At 36.1% G+C, this 23,755-nt stretch overlaps 1 protein-coding gene and 1 pseudogene across 8 annotated transcripts in view; one reads left to right on the top strand and one right to left on the bottom strand.

Moving 5' to 3' along the window:
* Positions 1–23,755, bottom strand: part of REPS1 (RALBP1 associated Eps domain containing 1) — a 79,778-nt gene that overhangs the window by 29,812 nt on the left and 26,211 nt on the right. For 5 of the 7 annotated variants that reach the window (XM_081045329.1, XM_081045325.1, XM_081045327.1 and 2 more), the window contains exons 2-8: positions 13,130–13,253; positions 11,250–11,446; positions 10,962–11,115; positions 10,344–10,468; positions 9,669–9,831; positions 9,324–9,387; positions 8,065–8,219 (exon numbers count right to left, since the gene is read on the bottom strand). In XM_081045329.1, the coding sequence (XP_080901455.1) occupies positions 8,065–8,219; positions 9,324–9,387; positions 9,669–9,831; positions 10,344–10,468; positions 10,962–11,115; positions 11,250–11,446; positions 13,130–13,253 (982 nt within the window). The remainder of the gene's footprint in view (positions 1–8,064; positions 8,220–9,323; positions 9,388–9,668; positions 9,832–10,343; positions 10,469–10,961; positions 11,116–11,249; positions 11,447–13,129; positions 13,254–23,755) is intronic. The other 2 variants (XM_081045328.1, XM_081045331.1) reach the window with 1 other exon arrangement.
* On the top strand, positions 15,750–16,518 carry LOC308490799 (adenylate kinase isoenzyme 6-like; annotated as a pseudogene). Its single transcript has 2 exons — positions 15,750–15,778; positions 16,018–16,518. The product of its transcript is annotated as an adenylate kinase isoenzyme 6-like (transcript).

The raw sequence follows: 23,755 nt of genomic DNA, 5'->3' as shown, positions 1-23,755 counted from the left end.
CTCCCTCGTGCCTCCAGGTACAGCACAGGCAGCGAACAACCATAAATCACTTTGCAGCTCCTATGAGGTAGTCCCTGGCCAATCACAAGCAGTGGGTGGCCTGTGCCTGCACCAGAGACCCTCCCAAGAGGCCCTAGAACCAGCATACTTGGAGGTTGGCTTAAGACCACAGCAGAGTACCACAAGGTCACATACAAAGGGCGATTTCAACAGGCGCCAGAGCCCTCTGGGGCATATCCCGTACAGTGGGGTAAGCACCCCAAACAGGAGCCCATAAGCTGTGGACATGACATAACCCTATAACCGATCAACCTGAGGGTCAGTCCCACCCACTGACATGCCAATAGCAAGCAAGGCTCAACTATAACAGGAGGGCACACACAACCCACACAAGGGACACTCCTGGAGCACCTGGCGCAGGTGACCAGGGAGACTGTGCCAGGGCCCCACAGGACACCTACTACATAAGGCCACCCGGCAAGACTGGGAGACATAGATCTACCTAATACATAGAAACAAACACAGACAGACAGCAAAAATGAGGAAACAAAGAAATACATCCCAAATCAAAGAACAGGAGAAAACTACAGAAAGAAAACCTCAATAAAATGGAAACAAGAAACTTACCAGAGACAGAGTTCAAAACAATGGTTATAAGGATGCTCAAGGAACTTAGTGAGAACTTCAATGGAGAAAGAAAGCATAAAATAGGGCATAGAAACCAAAAAAATTAAAAAAACAACAAAACAATAAAAACAGAAGTGAAGAATACAGTAACTGAAATGAAAAATGCACTAGAAGGAGTCACCAGTAGACTAGAAAATCAAATCAGCAATTTGGAAGACAAGGTAGCAAAGAACACCCAAATGGAACAGCAAAAAAAAAAAAAAAAAAAAAAAGAACCCAAAAAACTGAGGACAGTTTAAGAGACCTCAGGGACAACATCAAGCACAACATCTGCATCATAGTGGTACCAGAAAAAGAAGAGAGAAAGCAAGGGATTGAGAACCTATTTAAAGAAATAATGACTGAAAACTTTCCTAACTTGACAGAGGCAATAGACATACAAGTCCAAGAAGCACAGAGTCCCAAACAAGATGAACACAAATAGGTCCACACCAAGACACATAATTAAAATGGTAAAGGTTAAAGACAAAGAGAGAATCCTAAAAGCAGCAAGAGAAAGGCAACTAGTAACTTATAAGGGAGCTCTCATAATACTGTCAGCTGATTTCTCAACAGAAACTTTGTAGGCCAGAAGCGACAAAATATTTAATGTGATTAAAAGTACCTAAAACCAAGGGCTCTCCACCCAGAGAGACTATCATTTAAAATCTAAGGACAGATAAAGAGCCTCCCAAGACAAGAACAAGCTAAAGGAGGTCATCGCCGCCAAACCAATATTATAAGGAATGTTAGATGGACTTGCTTATTAAGACGAGGAAAAAAAAAAGATCAAAATTATGGATAATAAAATGGCAATAGCTATATATCTATCAACAATTACTTCCAATGTAAACGGATTTAATGTTCCAATCAAAAGACTTAGGAGGGGGCCGGCCCGGTGGCTCAGGCGGTTAGAGCTCCCTGCTCCTAACTCCAAAGGCTGCTGGTTCGATTCCCACATGGGCCAGTGGGCTCTCAACCACAAGGTTGCCAGTTCAATTCCTCGAGTCCCGCAAGGGATGGTGGGCAGTACCCCCTGCAACTAAAATTGAACAGGGCACCTTGAGCTGAGTTGCCGCTGAGCTCCCAGATGGCTCAGTTGGTTGGAGCACATCCTCTCAACCACAAGGTGGGCTGAGCCCCCTGCAACTAGAAAATGGCAACTGGACCTGGAGCTGAGCTGCGCCCTCCACAACTAAGACTGAAAGGACAACAACTTGACTTGGAAAAAAGGCCTGGAAGTACACACTGTTCCCCAATAAAGTCCTGTTCCCCTTCCCTAATAAAATCTTTTAAAAAACAAAAAAGACATAGGAGGGCTGAATGGCTAAGAAAACAAAACACTTAGATATGCTACCAACAAGAGACTCATTTTAGATGGAAAGACACACACACACTGAAAGGAATGGAAAAAGATACTTCATGAAAATGGAAACAAAAAAAATTTTTAAAGCTGGAGTAGAAATACTTACACCAGACAAAATAGACTTTAAAACAAAGGCTATAACAAGAGACAAAGAAGAACCCAGTAATGCCACTTCTGGGTATTATCTGAAGAAACCCAAAATGCTACTATGAAGGGATGTGTGCACCCATATGTTTATTTTAGCATTCTTTACAATGGCCAAGATGTAGAGGCAGCCTGGGTGTCCATCCGTGGATGAATGGCTAAAGAGGTGGTGGTGCACATGTACAGTAGATCGGCCATGGAAGCGAATGGGTTCTTGCATCTGCGGCAACATGGACAGACCTGAAGGGTATTGAGCTGAATGGAGAGTCAGACGGAGAAAGACAGATGCAATGTGATTTTGCTTATATGTGGAATCTAAAGAACAAAATTAACAAACAAAACAGAAACAACTCATAGATACAGAAAACATTTTGATAGTTGCCAAATGGGAGGGGGGTTTGAGGTGTGGGTAGAAAAAGAGGAAGAGATTAAGAAGTACAAATTGGTTGTTACAAAGTAGTTATGGGAATATAGGGTATAACATAAGGAATATAGTCAATAATATTGTTATAACTATATATGGTGTCAGATGGGCACTAGATTTGTAGGGTGATAGATTTGTGGGAGGGCATTAGGGGGCAGGGTGAAAAAGGTGAAGGGATTAAGAAGTACAAATTAGTAGTTACAAAACAGTCATCAGGACGCAAAATACAGCATAGGAAATATAGTCAATAATATGGAATAACTATGTATAGTGCAAGTGAGTACTAGAAGGGGGATCACTTCTTAAATTATATAAATGCCTAACCACTATGTTGTATATCTGAAATTAATGTAATAGTGAATGTCATTAATAATTGAAACATTAAAAATGGTGTGGGGAAGGTGAAGGGGAGTAAGACGTCAAATCTCCAGGTATAAAGCAAATAAGTCATGAGGACATAATGTATAGTATAGGGAATATAGTTAATAATATTGTGATAGCATCGTACAGTGTCAGATGGTTGGTGGACTTACCATGGCGATTACTTCTTTAGGTATATGAATGTTGAATAACTATTGTGTATACCTGAAACTATTAGGTTGGTACAAAAGTAACTGCGATTTTTGCAATTATTTTTAACCTTTTAAACTGCAATTACACTTTTGCACCAACCTAGTAATATTGCATGTTAGCTATATTTTTGATAAAACCTTTTAAAAAAAACCTACCACACTAAACTTCTCTTAATACCTTAGTATTATACTCAGTATACTAAAAAATTATTTCAAAAAATAACTGCCAGCAATTATTAACCTTACAAAAATATGTATACTCCTTGAAGTCTTATGGTTTAAAATTTATTTCATTTTCAAGTAGCAAAGCATGTAGGAAGAGTTCTTCAATCATAAATATTCAATATTCCAGTCTCATTTAATAGCTTCATCAAAGCAGAAATAATTGCATTTCTTTACTTATTTGAAATGCCAAAGTTATTCTTACAAGAAAAAATATTTAAAATGAATAAACAGGTTTCAATAAATTTCAAGGAAAACTAGAAATGGTACCTTTTTCATTCATACTTAATAGACAGGGATAATCAATGCATATGCAGACAGAAGCAATTCCTTTATTGGTAAGTTAATCATTAGTGCATATTTTTATAATTTTTCCTTTGCAACTAAGGGCACTTAGTGAATTTTCAAAAACAAAGATTCTGGGTTCTTTGTACAAAACAAAAGGTCAACGTAGAAGCCTGTTCACCACAGCACTAATTTAAATGTAAAATCAAGAAACAATCTCAGGAGCCATCAGTAAGAGACTTGTTAAATTAAGGTTCATTCATATTATGGACTACCCTGTGTGATAAAGAATATAATAACAACTCTATATGACAAAGTACAAAGATGTCCAACATTATAAGAAAAATAATCAAGGATGTATAGTGTGAACGTACTTGTGTAAAAACGTATCTGCATGTGTTACTTGTGTAAACTTTTATATGTTAAAATTTTCTGGATGAGTACAGAGAAACTCTTAACAGTGAGCTAGTCTCAACTACAAATTTTTAGTAAACTATTCATAAAAAATCTCTCCTTTTTAAAAACATTCATGTTAGAAGTACTTCTAGGAATTTAGGGATCTATGTTATGCACCTTATCAACAATAATGAAAACTTGCTCAAATTTACTGTGAAAGCAGTGGTTATGGAGGAGGAGACAGAATGGGGAGCACATTTCTTTCCCTCTATGAGCATCTCAACCACATGTTATTGAGATGCTCATGTGAGCAATGTGGTGTGAAGACAGAACAGTTTGAAAAATAAATGGTTCAGCCATTGAGCCATTAAAAAAATGTAAAATGTAAAAAAAAAAAAAAATGTCTACTTATGTACTCAATTTGCACCCTGCTAGGTGCTGAGATCTAAAGTAGAAGAAGACTGATCCATTTACTGCCCGCCCTGGAGCCTCTAGTCTAAGAGAGAGATGATTTCCAAATAATTGCATAAAAGACAACTTCTGTAAAATTGCAACTGCTACAAAGAAGATTCTTTGGAGTCTGAGGTTAAAATGCAGAGCATCTCAACATGTTTTTTTCTTTACTAGCAGGTCACCTTAATCTTTTTTGATTTTAAAGAAGATAACCAATCTTAGAAGATGAACGTTCTTTCTTGAATTCAGCTTCAAAAAGCTATTTCCACAGGTGGATTTTTCTAAGACAACAAAAACCAAGTTTCCCTTTTTAATTACTTGAGCTGCCAAATTGAGTGCTGATGTTAAATATTAAGTATATTAATTCAGATCCACATAAGTACTTCGATGTATGATCTTAGCTATTCTCTTTTATCTGCTATTTAATCCCATAAACCTGTTCAAATGATTTTGGACAAAATCCGTGTCTACCCCACCTATGTTTGCGTGCCTACAGAAAGCCTAGCTTGCTACTCAAAGCAACTATAACTCAAGTCACCACTATTTACTATCTATTTTTCTATAAGTTATTTAAATTGTAAATACAGAATTCTTGTGGAGTTAATATTTTAGTAGGTCCCAAAGTAACGAACATAACAAAAGACTCTATTTTCAAAAATAGAAATATGTCAGGAATAAAGAAGATGTGGTATACATACACAGTGGAATACTATTCTGCCACAAGAAAAGATGAAATAGTACCATTTTTAACAACACGTATAGATCCTGAGATCATAATGCTAAGCGAAATAAGTCAGACAGAAAAAGTAGAGAAACACATGATTTCATTGATATGTGGTATATAAAACTGAAAACAACAAAAGAACAAGACAAACAAATGAAGAAACAAAAACTCATAGACACAGACAGTAGTTTAGTGGTTACCAGAGGGTAAGGGGGGGATGAGGGTGATAAATGAGGGTAAACGGGTTCAAATACATGGCGATGGAAGAACTGACTCTGGGTGGTGAACACACAATGTGAGATACAGATAATGTATTACAGAATTGTACACCTGAAATCTATGTAACTTTACTAACAATTGTCACCCCAATAAACTTTAATTAAAAAAAAAAGAAAGAAATATGTCAAGAAAAATAGCCTACTTTAAATATGGCACACATTTAGCATTAATTCACTCAGTAATTATTTACTGAACAACTTAGTTCATGCCTGGCAAAGTACTAGAGCCTGAGGACATGACAATGAACATGACACATTTCAAAGTGTAGTGGTAGAAAGAGGAAAACAAATAGGATTCAGTGTGATGGGTACCACAATGAGCGGCGCACAGGAGATGCTATGAGAGACCAGGGCAGACAGATACTACCTTTGTAAATCAGAAAGGCTCCATAGGGGGGATATTTATTATAAATTTTCAGGTCAGCCAAAAGAAACTGGGTGTTTCCTTTCAACTGTGAACTTCTAAAAACACAGCTATTTAAAAGGATTTTTTAAAGATACTGACTGATCCAGTGTCACATGATAATTTCTATATTCAAAGGACTTTGTGTGTGATATGAATCTCAGGATTATGTTAGCTGGGAGAAAAAACATCAATCAGTTCTCCCACCCCAAAATTAACAAAAGTCCAAATTTATCATTTGTAAGTAGGCAAAGCAGATTTGAAATCTAATTATCACGTAGTCAAATGTTTACAATAAATTTCGTAAGAAAATCATATAGATTATATCTGAGTCTTTGACACCTTTAAAATTATAGTTAGAGCAATAGTGTACAGATATGTGCAGACAAACAATCAGAGTTGACTCTTTGCTAAACAGATCTAACAAGTGTAAAAAGACAAATTCCCAGAAAAGAACTTCTACTTGAATCATCAGCCTTAAAATTCAGGCAGTAGATCAAGTTTACAAAGAACCAGATTTTATTTAAATTAAATAAAAGAAAAAAAAGACTACATGCAAAAGCCAGATTCACCAATCTGAATGCAACACGTAACAGAATCAGACAAGTCTCTAGAAAATGACATAGAACAAAATAAGCTTGACTTAAAATATTTTCTTGTATTACTATGCTATCAGTTTTCAAAGGATTAAAGGCATAGAAAAACTCTAGATAAAAAGTCTAATTTTAAAATCAATGTTACAGCGAGTCTGTAGCTACTACAACTTTTTCCCTTTTGGCTACTAGCAAATAAAGTAAACACAGAAGTTCTTTTCATTTATTTCTTAATTAGGTAAATCAAAGTACTTTGAAAGCAAAACTACCTAGCAAAAATATTTAGCTTTCAGCTCAAGTTAGAGGTTAACTGATGCCTAATAACTACCTGAAGTGGTCAGGAAAATCCTAGGATTCTCATAGGCTGTTTCAAAAAAACTATAACCAATGTTAAATTTTTAAATCAATGTATTGGTTGATAAAAGGTCCTGAAACATAAATGGCAGTGAATCCACATTTCAGGCGGAGAAACAAAGAAAAAATTAGAATAAATGCTTAGAACTTGCCCAGGGTCACAGGAGTAATTAGCAAAACTAGAAGCACACTCAGATTCTTGACTCCAAGGAGACTGTTATCTTTGTAATAATATGTAATGATAATCATATGCATACGATACCTGTGTAGTAGGTTGGTGCAAAAGTAACTGTGGTTTTTGCAACTTTTTAACCTTTTAAACCACAATTACTTTTGCATCAACCAAATAATTTAGGCAATAAAGTCAGATCATATGCATTTCGGGGTTAAATAGATATTGCCTAATAAATGAATGCGATTTTTAAGGGTCAAATTCTGTTTTAACTTCTCTTTAAAAGTATGAAATTCCTTCCATCACAATATCCAAGAGAGAATTTAGACAGAAAAACCAAAGACAATAATTTAGTTTTAATTAGGCTCATTAATTTAACATTAGATTTTATTCATTCAGAATTTAAGAAAAACATACTGGTTTTTTACTCCTTATATTCTTGTTTCCTTTAAAATAAAACTACCAGGTAATACAAGCTCTTACAGAAGCAGTCTTATAAACATGGTAACAATACAGCATTATCTACACCAAACACAAAATTTCCGATTTCTTTCGAGTCTGAAGAAATTGGCTTTTTAAAGGAAAATGCTCATGGACTACAAAGATCTAATGATAAACCAGGCATTTCCCTTCAACAAATTAAGATGCATTAAAAGGAAAAATGCTGATAATGAAGACAGGCTATTTACTCACGTCAGACAATATAAAATGCGATTAAAGGATGGCAAAATAACAAGACACCATGAAATGCTCTTCAAATCTCAGCAAGTCACAGTGTAAAGTAAAATAGTGGCATATACGAGTATTCTTTCTCTCTGTTTAAAGTTGACTAAATAAAACAAGCCATTAATCCAAGTTCAGCCTGCACATCTTATTTTGATGGCAAATCTATGTGATCTTGAAATGTCTATGTTTTTAAGCTAAATTATAACACCTATCTTGACTTTGCTTTAAGAACTAAGTGTTATTTATCAAGGCATGCATTCAGGTCTCTTCGAGCCCCTGCTCTTACCTGTTGAATCTTCCAAATCAATCAGTTTGGGCATTAAACTTTCAGGGAGTTTTTCTGGTAAGTCATAACCATTCTTCCTAGCAACTACCAGATGAAAAGCAGCACAAAACTCATCCAGTGTCAATGCTCCATCTTTATCAAAGTCTGAGAGTTCCCTAGAAGAAAAACTTGTTATGAATATAACCATATTTTGCTTTGGATCCCTTTATGTCTCAAAAAGAAGAGAAATTCTCTCTCAGAAAAAGTGCAAATCATCAATAATTTTTTAAAAACCCACAGATGGGAAGATGTGTAACAAAGCAAATATGGCAAAACTGTTAACTGTTGAATCTAGGCGGTGGGTATTTGGGTGGTTCAAGGCACAATTCTTTAAACTTTTCTATATGCTTGAAGTTTTTCATAATACAATGCTGAAAAAGAGCCCCCCAAAATAAGATCACCAATGTATTTTTAGTAACAAAATTTAGTTAAAGTAAGTTTTATTTAATAAGTCACTGAAATTTTTTAAAACTTTTTATTGCTATTATAGGTCTACATGTATGTACTTTAAAACAGCCAATAGAATTACAAGACTTGATACAAAAGGACAACAGCCCCACCCTGCCATCCGTCCATTTCCTAGATGCATTTTGTATTTATCGCCTTAAAATATAAATAGCATGCATATACTGCAAGTTCTTCATTGTTCAATTTTATGCATTATCCACCCCTCTCCTACTATAGCACTCCATACTACTAAACACCCTATCAACAAAATTTAGGATAGAGAAATCTGTTTATATAAAACTTATGTTTATGTTTATATTGTTTATCTGATAATTGTTTTTGAAAAGTAATTGGTGACTGTAATTCGTATTTTAATGTCTAGTTCCAACTGCATAGCAACTATCACGAGGCTTAGTCTGTACCTAAATGGGGGGTTAGCATTGTTCGTAAGCTCATGGTTCCTACCGGATGTACTAAACTTGTTTAAAACCAAATGAGATAAACATAACCACCTATGAGCAAAAGAAACAGCTGATACAGCTTGAAGAATTTTAGCACTTTTTAAAGAACTACTCTATCAGTATCACTTAATTCCTTTCTAGAGAGTGAGGTCTCCCTCTCTGAAGCTGACTATTTTAAGGCAATACTGGGTTCTTTAACAACATTCCTGAAAAAGTTACTTTAATAGTTTGCTTTTTAAGGTTTAAATATCTACCCGCTGAAAACTCCTTTTAAACAACGTACATTACCAATTAATAACATGCCACACTTACCAAATATGAGAAAGTTCAAGAATAGGAAGCTTTGATTTTGTAAAAAACTCTTTAGCTGCAGATCCTGAAATATTAAAACAGTGTTGTTTAATGTCATTTTGAATGTACAGATCCAAGAATAAAATGTGGTAAGAGTCTTAAGACTTTTTTCACTGAAAAAAAGGTCACCTTAACAAGTGTGTACGACATGTATATGACATAATCTCCACTGATTATAAATTCTTTTTAGACAAACAATTTGAGCATTATCTTTTATAATTTGACCAAATAAAACCATGTCTTTTGAGATTATGAAATTGAGACTTTGAACTGTCCATTTAGAAGAATTGGTTTTTAACAACTCACCTGGAATCAATCCGTTTAGATCAGGCTGAATGGTTTTAAACTGATTTACATAATACTGTCTTTGTTCGTCTGTTATTTTCCAGGGATCATCATAACTGCTGGATTGCCTACGAATTTCATTGGCAGTTGTAGCTGATGCTACAGTTCGTACTGTTGTCTGATCCTGTAATGAAACATTTTTTCCTCAGTACAATATCTATCTATATGATTATATGGACCAAGATTGCTAGGTTACTTATCTTTGAAAGTAAAACTTACTTTTTGTGGATATTTAAAATATAAGAAGTCTTCACAAACTCATCAGCACACTGCGTATTTATAGCCAGGTTACTGAATGTTTTTGGACAATGATTATTTAAACGTGTAGAATGACAGCAATATGCAAGCAACAGAAAGTTATGAAAACGTGCTAAGAAAGCCAAGCAAATATATTCCTAGATGCCGAAGCCTTTCAAAAGTTCACTAAGGAATCAGAAAGAAAATCAGCCAAAACTTTTAGTGAAACATTCCAATGATAACAGACTTGAAGAAAAGGCATAGGGTTTTTAAAAAAATATACATATAAAAGAATGAACTTGCATTTATAAAATGTGCAACAGCAAAATATGAAAACAATGATTGCAGCAATATTCTGAATGAAGCAAATAAAAATGCAATACCAATAAAATGTCACACCTGGACAGAAGCAGGATGCATGGTTAAAAGAGTACTGGTTGGTGGAGTATCTGCAAAACTGACCCAGTTTTCTTGAGGTGGAGGTGGAGAATGTCCTGACCACACTGCATCACCGGCAGAAGAACCTAAAAGCAGAATGTGACCGGTAAACATGCTGACTCACTTCTGAAGAAAATTAAGTTACTATTATTGTAACAATTCACTACACACATATTATAAAAGTTTCTTTCAACCTCTAACTTTGAAGAAATGTTAATTTCCACAATGGAATACTTTGTCAGTTTAAAATTATATCTCATTGAAATCTTTAAGTTGTTATTGTGGTTTCCTTGTCAATACTAAACTAATATATAACCTATATTCTGAGAAATATTTGTTTTACCTTCAGACAATCTGGTATCTATAAACTTTTGTTTAAGCATCATAGATATAAGCAAATGCAATTACCACTGTTCAAACTGATGTATCTACTTACAAATTTTCATAGTTGGTTTTTGCTTCTATTTAATTTTCAACTAAAAATTGTCTTGGAGGCAACTCTTAAAGTAATGTTATCAAGTGTCCTTCAATTCATAACCTTTAATAAATGAATGTTACTTCTAAAGAACTTCTAATTACCTGACTGTGCTTCACCAAAGGGAGACCAAAACGGCCCTGGTCCCGTAAGAGGCCTCTCACTATTTCCTCCACTGGGATGACGGTTGTGCTTCCTCCATGTGTGTGGAGAAGTTGGTGGGGACTGCTGTGGTGAAACTACTGGAGATGCAGGTTCCTAGGAAGAATATTTTTATTTTTATTTTTAAATTTTAAGGCAACATTTTCATTATTAAGGCACTCAGTACATGTTTTTGTGTAAGCATCTACACAGGACATCAACTGGTAACACTGACGTGCACTAGACTCTACCTGCTGATCTGCAGATGTACGCGGCTGGACAGTGTCATGGCTTGTGGATCCTTTCTTCACTTGTCCCCTGCCAGGTGGTGGGGGAATCACACCAGAATAAGACCCTGGATTTTCAGAATCTGAAGAATATGAGGCTGCATGACGAGATTCCTGTTCATTCTTTGAAGCGACGAATCTTGGCAGAGGAAGATCCTTTACTGTTAACCAAAAAAAATAATGATTACTTCAAAATAAAAAAGGACACACACATTAATAACTGAAATAAGAGATGAATTAGATACTAGAAAGAGTTTTTGCAAAAACTGATAAACAGACACAAAATGTCTATCACTACAAAATTTAGACCATCATCTCCTTTAGATTATTACGGGAAACTCTAACCTAGAAAGAAGTAGTAACACCAAATTGTCTTTCTAAGGAGTTTTAACAATAGCTGTAGTAAATGTCTATTGCATGACTTGGTCCTATGCTTGTACTTTACATTTATCTCATCTCATGACCACTTCAACTCTGCAAAATCCCTATTTCACAGATAAGGAAAGTGAGGCACCGAGATGCCTCAGTTTAGTAACTGACAGGTTCTAAACCCAGGTCAGTGTGACCCCAAAGCCTAGGCTGTTTCTGTTTAGATTCTCTCAAGTAAGATATCAGAGTCCGAAGTAAAGCACAGAATATATCAATAAGTTTGAGATTAGATTAATGTAGACACTTGCATGGCAGAAATTCCAAAAATAGCTTACTGTTCACCTACCAAGAACACAGTACAAGATGTTCAATCTATCCACTTTAGTCTGGCTTATTTAACTCCTATAGGCAGATAGTATCTATTCAATTTTAAATAGAGAAGAAAAATAAAAGACTGAACTTGGCAGTAACTCATAAGTTACTAAATACAGTAACAGAATAGAATTCTGTTCTAGATAGAATTCTATTAGATAGAATACAGCAGCAGAATCATTTTTAGAAGAAAGTATACTTCCCTCCACTATGATTACCTACATCTCTCCTTACAATCTCCACACTAAGGAAAGAAAATATTAAGCTTATTCAGTATTTGTGTGGAAGAATTCAAAACTATCTGAAAATAATATTAACTTTCAACTCTTGATGAATAATATGTGGCAAACCAGAGGTCTACAATGAAAACCTCCAGCTGACAAATAAAGTGAGCTGGTACTTAAAACTACTGTATAAAAATTCTAGCATTACAAAAAAACCTTCAAGTTTTCTCTTTCCTCTTTTCCTTATGAAAACCACTGAACTCTCTGCATTTAAGTGCCTACCTTACAGCATTTCCATCTACTTCAACATCAAAAAGCCTCCAAATAATACAAAAACTAATTATTCTAGGTAACACTTATAAGGCAGTCCGATGTCTGTAACTAGGTTTTAGTCAATATTTTAATATTGTCTCTATCAATCAGAAAGTTTTAGTTAACTAATACTTTCTAATTTTATATGGCGCTTTTCATAGCCTTCCCAAACAAAACATAAAGTATAATGTGGCTTCATACTTAGTAGAAAAGAGTATGAAGAAAGCATATATAAAGATGGTCACTGCAATTCATCATCTACTTTGAAAAAATTATTCACCTAAATTTGAAGCAGTTCTTAGTGAATTTATTCCAAAAAAGTCAGCATTTTAACAGTTTTTATATCATCAAATATGTATAAAGCACATATCTGTCATAACATTTTAGATAGATAATTTTCTAATATTCACAAATAAAAAAAGCATGGAGAGAATAAAGTTATGACACTTTTCTCAAGGTCACAAATGTTACTGTAATATCAGAAAGACTCAACAGTTCTACTCACTTTACTTCACTTGTGATTACAAGTCTATTTTAATTTCACTTACTAATGTATCCCATATTTACCTGTATTAATACTTTCTACTCTTAAAGGGAAACCAGATTGGGCAACAGCTACAAGTTTCAAAGCAATATAGAACTGACTTCTTCCAAAATAACCAAGTCTTGTTGCACCACAAAGCTCCATAATCTGTAAAAGAACACAATTTAACATTAAGATTTATGTTAATAATTTTCTAAATAAACAACTAACTTCTGTTGATAACTTCTCTAAAATACATAGTTGACATATGGTATATTACTCTCAACTGACAACCAACTTCCTCAAGTTTCAGGTTTATATGACTGAAAACAAAAAGGCACCGACCTTACAATAAGAAGGCTATTGTTCTCCTACTTATTAAAATATATGTAACAGCAATTTTATTAGAATAACTATTTTTTAAGAGTCATATTTTGTAGAAATAATGTACCATCCATCCACTCTTCTTCAAAAACACTGGGCATACAACAGGGCCATGTAACTAATGGATTATTATGCAGCCATTTAAAGTAATAGTCATAAAATGACATTGAGTGGAAAAAATCAGGACACATAATTTTAACCACATAAACACAAATTTGAAAACAGCTATATATATATATATAAATTCTATCTCAATTATATATATCTAAATTATCTATCTAATATAAATTCTATCTACCTAAATTATATATGTATATAAATTCTATCAGCAAGTGAGTGAGATTAACAGTAGACTTTTCCTCTTGTTTTTTAATGTGGTTATATTCTTTCCTTTAAAACAACAATTTTTGTTTGCTTTGTTTTTTTTAAAGCAGTAAGGCTTTCAAGGATCTATATGATCATTCTAATCATTCAACTAATATTTCTAGACTGGCTACAGCAATTAAGTGTTAGACTAGAAAAGAGAATTTTAGGTTACAAAACTGTAATTCCGAAAGCTGGAGTAGATCTTTACTATACAGACATTAAAATTTTAATATAGGGCCGGCCCAGTGGCTCAGGTGGTTGGAGCGCCGTGCTCCTAACACCAGGTCGCCAGTTGGATTCCCACATGGGCCAGTGAGCTGCGCCCTCTACAGCTAAGGCTGTGAACAACAGCTCTCCCTGGAGCTGGGCCGTTGGCTGCCTTGGGCTACCAGGAGCGGCAGCAGCCAGCGTGAGTGGTGGGCTGCCGTGAGCTGCTGACCTGTGACTGACCGCCTCAGCCAGGGGAGCACAAGGCTCATAACATCAGCATGGGCCAGGGAGCTGTGTCCTACACAACTAGACTGAGAAACAACGACTTGAACCAGAGTGGGGGGAGAGGTGGAAGAAGGAGAAAAAAATAATTTAAAAAATTAAAACTTTTAAATAAGCACTAAGTATCCTTGTCTCAACTTCTCAAAAAATAAATTCTTGTAGAAAGGAAGCCTATTTTAGTTTTCTTTTCCCCAAAATACTAAAAAGAAGATTAAGGTACCACAGACGTTGTGATACTAAGTCAGAAGTAAATTATGTATTTACTAGGAGTGCAAAACAGCACCCACCAGCGGTTAAGCCATGTATTGCAATAACTGCAGCAGTAACCATTTGTTTACATGCACAAGACGTTTTTGCTGTGATTGATCAGCACTGGAAGAAGTTCCTGTTTCTGCCACTAAAGGGGTATCATTTATGTGTACATTTAAAAGGGCAAGAAGGATACAGAGGCAGGCTTGCAAAGGAACTCTGAGGAAAAGGAAGGCAGAGAGTTAAGAAAGGAAGGCTATGTAGGCATTTTGTTAGTATTGTCCTTATCCACTACCCTTTTCTGTCTACTTGACGCCCCTTAAGGAATCATTACACATCTTAGATGTTTTTGTTTATAAAACAAAGCATCCAAAATATGCCAAGTATATGCTAGCTAAAGGGAGGACCTGAAAAAAAAAGGCACTGCACTGTTTATTATCCCTGTTACATCTGTTTTAGGTGCCTGTGGGACTCTAAAGGGGCGATACCCAGGGAACAATTAGCAAGCAGAGGTAGAATTCAGAAGGGGGAACATGCTGAGGAAATGGACTCAGTATTTGGAGAGCAGTGCAGCTGGGGGAGTGAGATTGCCTGCAAGCCCAAAGCAGTGAAAGGAAACTTAAGAACACCAAAACCCAAAGGGCAGGTGTAAGAAGGAATCTATGAAAGAGCAGGAGAAAAAAGTACGCAAAGGAGAAGCAAACTAAACTTACTACAAGAACAAAATAGATAAAATTAATTATGGAATAACCATATATGAGAAAACTATACAGCCTTTAAAACTCACTGCTTACAGTATTAATATAATGAAAACAAAAAGCAGGATGTAAAGCAGTATATAAATAAGTGTAATCCCAATTTTATTAAGATATGTTCACATAAATGGCCAGTGATTATTTCTGGGTGCTGACATTAAGGGATATTTCTGTTTTCTTTACAATAGTCTGTATTTACTCCAAAACTATGAAATATAATGAGAAAAATTGATCATTTCCAAAAATGAGAAATAGTGGAGGCAAATAAAAAAGGGAGAAAAATGCACTCTGCACTTTGCAATTAGATTTTTTCACTTGAGTACTTCTGGAGATGTGGTAGCGTAAAGTATAGTTTGCAATTGGTTAAGGAATAAACAAGAGGAATTTAAGTGGAAAGGCAGGTACTGAACAGGTTAAGATGCTTGACTCTGAAACAAGTTTAGATGGGTAAGTTTGCTTCTCCCTAAGTCTGAGAGCCAGTTAGTGGAAGAACTGCCACTAGAAAGTGTCACTGATTGTCTCCCTAAATCGGAGAGGGTACAAGCTGAAGAGGAAAGGAGCTGTAAGATACAATTTACAAAAATAATTTCTGATGAAACAGTATCAATAGGTCTGATTTATCATCACAATCTTGAGAAATAGACTAAATTTGTCTCTACCGAACTATTTGGGGAGGTTCCCAGAAGGGGTGCGGTGAGGACGTTGCTTTGGAACATCCTGCTCACCACAGGGCAGGGGTTTGAAAAACCACACTAGCTAAAGAACTTTCAAGATCAGGACTGACATACATTAATGAGGGTGATTTAGCTCGAGAAGGGCATCTATACAATGCTGTGATGAAGAGTATGACTGCCCCACTTTAGATGAAGACAGAGTAGTTGATGAGTTAGAAAACCAAACGAGTAAAGGTGGAGTTATTGTTAATTACCATTGTTGTGATTTCTTCCCTGAAAGCTGGTTTCACATAGTTTCAGCACAAAAGTGCTGAAAACAGGTAACAGTGTATTGTACAAAAGAGTTGAAACAAGGGGTTATAATGAGAAGAAACTAAAAGATAATATTCAGTGTGAAAATTTTCAGGTTCTTTATGAAGAAGCGTTAGCATCCTACAAGAAAGAAATAGTGCATTGGCTGCCAGCAATAAACCAGGAGACCTAGAGGGCAATACCAATCAGATATTGAAATAGATTGAGCAATGGATCAAAGATCAGAGCTCTTGATTTACAAGACTGGCCACTTTATAATCACGCTTGATATTTCTCTGCTCACATCATATAAATTGTCCAATTATCAGTAAAACTTTTTTATTAAAATTGTGCTGCAGAACAGGTGGATAGCATAAAGGTTTATGTTTAGTTTTTTTTTTCCATGAAAAAGCTAAATAATATCAAGTATAATGAATATAACATTATAAAAGATTGAGAACTGTCATCATTGAATGCTTCAATCACTAATAAATAAAATAAATGAATAAATGAATAAATAAATAAATAAATCTGACCCCCCAAAAAACACCACCAAACACCATTTGGAACAAATTCCTAAAACCGAAACTGCTGGACCAAAGTATACATATACTTAAGAATGTATTAGCTATCATCAACTGCCTTTCAAAAAGGCTATTGAAATTTATTCTCCCACTGTCAATATGAGAGTGCTTGTTTCTCATCTCTTCTCCAGTAACTTGAAAAACCACTTACATACTTATCTGTATTACCTCTGGCTCCTTGTTACACAGTTCTATATAGCTAACCCTGGGTCTGTTTTTTAATTACTTTAGCTTTATAATATTTAAAGACTGATAGGGTTATCCCAACCCTCAATTTTTTTTTCTCTTTTAGAATTTTCTGAGCTATTCTCATTATTTTTCCAAATGATCTTTAGAATTATTTATCAAAATAAATTGATTTTAATTGGGATGGCAACTCATTTATAGTCTTTTTCCTAACTTTAACAAGATGACTTCCAGTGTTTTATCATTAAGCATGACACTGGCTAATACCTTTGCTATGTTAAGAAACTATTCAGCTAGTTCCACTCATTTAAAAGTTTTGTTTTGAGGTTTACATTCTCAAAAATCACAAATACAGGTTGATTTTATTATGTGCATTTTGGGGCAAAAACTAAAAGATCATAATTTCTCTTTGGCCTATTAACATTAATAATTCTATTAATAGAATCCCTAACATTGAACCATCCTTTGATCGTGGAATGAATTCCATTATTCATGGTGTATTACTTTTAAAACATAAGACTTATAAAATTTTAACCACAACCTTAAAATTGTAGCCGTGCAAAAATTTCACTTCTTTAAAATGACTTTTTCTCTTCTTTCTCTTTGATTCAGACTGGCTTGGTCTAGTCTAACAGCACCATGACTCACTCGCTTCTTTTCCTTCCTTATCCTTCCAGCTTTGCACATACTGCACTACCACTCCCTTAATCACTGAGCCCTTATTAGGTCAGCATCAAACGGTCAGGAACAAAGCCTCAGTGTTGACCACGGAAACAGTTTCAGTCAAACTAACCATCTTGACCTCAGTAGTGTTTCAGTTCCAGGCCCATGAAGGTGGAAGGACCCTGCAGCATCCCCTCAAAACCACACAAAATGACGCCATAACTGACATCAGGGCTTGATGCAATGATCATCTGCCTCTGACCCTAGTGCCGACCAATCAGCAGAGCCTATGACCCCAACTCCCTAAGCAAGCGTAACTGATACTCTTTCTCCTGTGTAACCTGTCACCTAGAGGCCGTCAGCAGCCAGGTCTTTGAGCGCTAGCTCAGCTGTGTCTCCGGGCTTGGTGCCATTTCCTTAAACCTCTACTTTCTTTGCTGCAAACCCGTTTGCATCTCATTTGGCTTTGATGAAGCACAGGCAAAACGAAGCCCCTTTATTTCAGTACCAAAATGATTAACTTTAAAATAAAAAATTAAAAGACTATATCTGAAAAGTTTGGAATTGGTGTTACACTGGCTTTGTAAACACAACTGGCAAGCTTTTTTCCCCATTTGGTCAGAAATACTTTAAATAGATTAGAAATTATATGTTCCTTAAAGATTTGGAAGAATTAACCTATGACACAGGGTGGGCGGTATCTCTGACATGTGTCTCCATTTAATTCCATGTTATTCAGCTAGGTTTTTTATGTCTACAATATTTGATAATTTCCTAGAAAATCATTTATCACCTCCAAATTTTGAAATTTATTTAGTTTAACATTATTCAAAGTAGTCTCTTTCTTTGAATTGCCTCTCTATGGTAATGGTCCCTTAATCTAAATTACGCATACCTGTGCACTCACTCACTCTTGCTCCAGCAGTGAGAACCACTTAAGCCCTTGTTAGGACAGATTCCCAGACCCCTTCCTTCAGATTCTGACTCACCTAGGAAACCCAGGGCCAGCTAGTGGTGGCTGATATACATACCGCTGATAGTTACTGAAAACTGTATACTTCCTTAACATTAATAAAATTTACATGCTGGTGGTAAAATAAATAAAATGTACTTAAAGATACAAAATTAAAAGTTCCTACAATTCCCATCATAAATCACAATTTCTTTCAGGTGTTCTTCTAATTTTTTCTATATGTATATAAACACATGAGGACAGATATGTAATACGTACTTTTTACAAATATACTGTATGTGACGTTTTCACATATTACTCAAACATCTTTTTATATCAGTATGTGTATCTCTTTCATTTTTTAAATATAGCATTACAAATAATGCCATAAACATTCCTGTGCATGTACCTTTGTGCACTTGTACAACTGTAGAACAAATTTCTGGAAATGGAATATGTTTTAAAATGTAACATAATCAAGTACTACAAATTCTGAATGACTGTAACATCTCGATGACCAGTACAGGATTCTGGCTGCCAGGTCTGAGTGAGAGAAAGGTCAAAGTTTCCATTAACTTTATTGGCTTCACAATAAAGGAATTATCAGCCCAAAATAGTCAGTACTGATTTCTTTTCTGAGTGCACTGTTCCATAATATTTACCAAAAAGCCACCAACATCTAAGAAGAAAAGATAAACTAGGTTGTAGTTCATTTTAATACTAAGCTGATGGAGTCATAACTAGTGCAGTAAGTGGAAGAAATCAGTGCCCAGAACACCCATGGAAAAGAATCAATATGCCTGCAAAATGCAAAGACTCACCCAGAAAAGCAAAGTGACTACAGGTGAGATTGGGAGAGAGATGAAGACCCTTATCGCTACAGTTGCTCATAGAATACTAGCAACCAAACTTTACCCTCCAAACAAAAACAAACAAAAACCTGGAAGTATAGCTCTAAAAAATGAAATTTTAGGGAAGTACTATGATGGCTGCTGTAGACAGGGGTTGCTGCCCCAGAGAGAAGTTTGTTTCTAGCATTTAGTAACCCAGTTTGACAGTCAGCATCCAACCCATTCCTAAAGCGAGGCAGCCTTTTGAGTAGCTATGCCCAAACACACAGAACTCAGTTCTTCTATTGCCTCATTAAACACAAATGGTTACCAAAGACCAAACTGAGCAAAGCCAGCAAAGCCTACAAAATGAATGAGAACCGCCAATTTTACAATCACGAAGAAAAAACTCTGAGGAAAAGACATTAATTCAGGAATGAAAACACTTAAAAATACTCTAATGAGTAGCCTGTGACAGATTTAAGGCAATATTGCATCCATAAAACAAGAACACGAGACTATGAAAAAGGGACAATCAGAGAATAAGATGTATGGAAACATACAAAGCTCAGTAGAAATACTAGAAGATAAAGAAAATTTTCTCCAGAAGTAGGAAGGGGAAGGATAAATTGGAAAATATGAGATAAAAGAAACAACGAGGAATTAGAATGACCAATTTTTAATTAAAATCAGATCTACAAAGAATGCAGGGAAAATAGGCGAGTAATAATTAAAGAACAAAAGAATTCCCCAAAGCCAAAGGACACAAGTTTTTCAAATTAAGAGAGTATGATGAGCGTTCAACACAATGGGCTAAAGAATTCTAAACACATTTCTGTGGAACTTCAGAATAGCAAAGATAAAACAAAGATCCTAAGAGCACCAAGAATAGGCTTAGGGGAGGAGGATAAAGGATGAGGCAACACTTAAGAAGAAATATTAACTGAACTGGAATCACACTTCTCATCAGTAACACTAAATATCAGAAAATAATGAAGCAACATTCTAAAGGTTCTAAGGAAAAATTATTTTTAACCTAGAATTCTGTATCTGAGCTAGCATCAAGATAATGGAAAGAACAGACACTTTCATAAATACAAAAATAAACATGTATATCCTTTGAAATCTTTCTTGGGAAAATATTTGAAGGTGTTATTCAGTAAACACCAAGAAAGTGGGGGTAAAAGCTGCAGGGTGACAGCTGTGAACGAAAAGGGGACTATGTAGTAAACCTGACAAGCTCAGGGGGCTACTTGGCAGGCCTGACAAGCTCAGTGACAGAAAGTAACCACACAAGATGATCTGATCATAAATTCCAGCTGGGCAGGTCCTGGTGGGTAGTCATGCCCCAGGCCTATAGCTTCCTTAGTGAAAGGTTTAGCTTTGCCTTAAGCAAGTCTTGTCCATTGTTCCTGTGCATCTAGGTTAACAGACCTTTGAAATATCAGTTATCTTCTTTTCCAGACCCCTCGGAGGTGTAACCATCCTCCGGAGAGCACATGCACTGGAATCCTCATTGTTACCTTGGTGCCTGAGTACCACCTCTACTGACCATAAATGTTAAATGTTAAATGTCCTGTACCCACCAATGTAAAAGTATGTATCTCTCCATTTTGCTTTTTATCCAATCCTAGAGATCCACACTATCCCCCTATTTTGCTTTCTCCCACTTCCTTAATCTCCCACCAGTGGATTTCAAGTAACCTTCCTTATGTTTTCTCCTTTGATTCGAAATGTATAAAATAATTGCAAAACTGCCATTCTCCAGGGCATTTTCTCAATCTGTTGAGAGTTTGCTTCCAGAAATGTCCTCAGTTTGGCTCAAATAAACTCTAATAAACTTATAAAAGTCTTCTATAGGTTTGGACGCTCTTATGCTGACACAACTATGCAACTGGCCTACAGAGCAACCAGGTCAGATTTGGGTGACATAGCAGAAGGCGCCAGGAGTTAAGATTTCAGAAAAAAATAAAGGGGAAGGCATAGATCTATACAGGCAAACAGTACAGGAAAAAAAGAAAGCCAACTGAGAAATTCTAGGGGGGGATAGCTATTATAAGAATGTAATCACAAAAACTGAGTCTGCAGTAAAAATATTTAAATCGTCATAATGTAAGTACTTTAAAATTTTTGACTTTTAGATTCAATCTAAGGTCTAAAACAAATTAAACTATAAATCTAAACATATTAAATAACTAGGACTTATGGCTATAGAACAAGACACGAATGTTATCAATATTAAATATGTTACAGTGTACCTAACAAGTTGAGAGAGAGAAGGATAAGAAAGGTGAAGAGAAAAAGACATGGGCTTCTGGTTTCTGGTCTAGCACATACGAAGCTTGGAAGTGGACACTCTGTCTTAACCAGTAAAAGGTGAACAAACTGAAAAATCAGTAATGTTTCTTAGATCCGTAGGAGAATTGAGTCCATAGAGCAAACTGATGCCCCCCAAATTGGAGATCAAGGGAAAGCAAATACAGAGAATCACAACTTACCGGAGGAGAAACCCATCAGCATTGTAAAAAATAATATAAATGGAGACACTTCAAAATGGAGTTAGGGCTGCCATCAAAGAGAAACTGCCTTGCATGTTACTCCTCAAACCTTTGGAATGTTAAAAATGGGCAAAATAACCTTTTGACTGGGCTGAAAGCAGCAGTGTTTTCCAAACCACTGTTAGTTATGACTACTGAACTAATTAAAGACATTCTTTAGGATTAACATCCCTACGCTAGTTTATCTCACCTACAGAAATTCCTTCCTTAGCTTATTAATACCCATAGACATTCCTTCTATTCAAGTAATTATTCCTGCCCCTTTCTCATAAATACCCCTCTCCTTCACCTCCTAATTGAAACCCTATCGGGGTTTCGGCATGAATCAGTGCTTCCCGAATAGCTATTCTTTTGGATCTCAAATAAATACTTGTTGCCTCACATTTTGGCTTTTTATTTTTAGGTTAACAGCATAAACCTCCTCAAAACCAGTGCCAGGAAAGGGAAGACAGAACTGTAGGCTCAGAGTGTACAAGTAAGAGATACAACTACGAGAGGACCTAGTCACAGGGGCCCCCACAATACTGAGACTTATGTACTTCAGGAGCTCTACCAGTTCTTACAGTGAACCCTTGTGCTTTTGGCAGGGAACCACTTTGAAATCCAGCAGAGCACTCCCTTCTTAACAAGGCCTGCCCTCAGGAAAAACTATTTAAATAGAGCCAAACCTGCCCAGGTTTTATCAGAGCTTAACTGACCTGGGGGAAGAGAAAGCCCAACACCAGCCCATTTACCTATCTCGTCCCACCTGAAGGAGGGGAGATGGTAGAACTGAGAAGCAACTGTGAAGCTCCCAGTCCCGAGGCCCCGGCTCCCTAAGAGACTGGACCTAATCAGACTACAGAACGCTTCTCCACACACACCATACCATCCATCGCATGACTAAAAGCCTACTTACAGTATTTCATTAACCTAGTACATCATGTATGTCCTGATACCAAGAAAAAAATGACAAAATATACTAAAAGGCAAAACAACAACAAAAAAACAACAACAACACTTTGAAGAGACAGGGCAAGCATCAGAACCACTCTCAGATATGGCAAGGATGTTGGAATTATCAGTCCAGGAATTAAAAACTATGAGGTTTGACAATTAAGTTCGTGAACTCATCCTAGAAAAAGTGCTACATACCTCATTGTTGAATGTCACTATGGTCACCTTTGGAGTACTCCCCTTGGGAAGCTATGCCCTGATGCCAGCGCCTAGTCCACCCTTCAAAGCAATTTTGGAACTCTTACTGGAATGGCCATCAGAGTTGTTGTCGTATTATACTTGATGTCCTGAATGTCATCAAAATGTCTTCCTTTCAGTATTTCCTTTTTCTTCGGGTAAAGAAAGAAGTCACTGGGGGCCAGATCAGGTGAGTAGGGAGGGTGTCCCAATACAGTGATTTGCTTACTGGCTGAAAACTCCCTCACAGGCAGTGCCCTGTGAGCTGGGGCGTCGCCAACAGTTCATTGAGCCACGAACTGCTGGCGAAAAGTTCAGGCCGTCTAACTTTTTCACGCAGCCATTTCAGTACCTCCAAGTTAAACTTGGTTAACTGTCCAGTTGGTACAAATTCATAATGAGTAATCCCTCTGATATCAAAAAATGGCTAGCAACATTGTTGCAAAAAGTTTGCAAACTTAACTGTCAGACCTCATCTGATGAACATGTGAAGGACTCTAACGGATAATGGAG

This window comes from Rhinolophus hipposideros (assembly GCF_964194185.1).
Source record: "Rhinolophus hipposideros genome assembly, chromosome: 3".
NCBI classification, from domain to species: domain Eukaryota; kingdom Metazoa; phylum Chordata; class Mammalia; order Chiroptera; family Rhinolophidae; genus Rhinolophus; species Rhinolophus hipposideros.
This window is presented reverse-complemented; position numbering and strand designations above follow the sequence as displayed.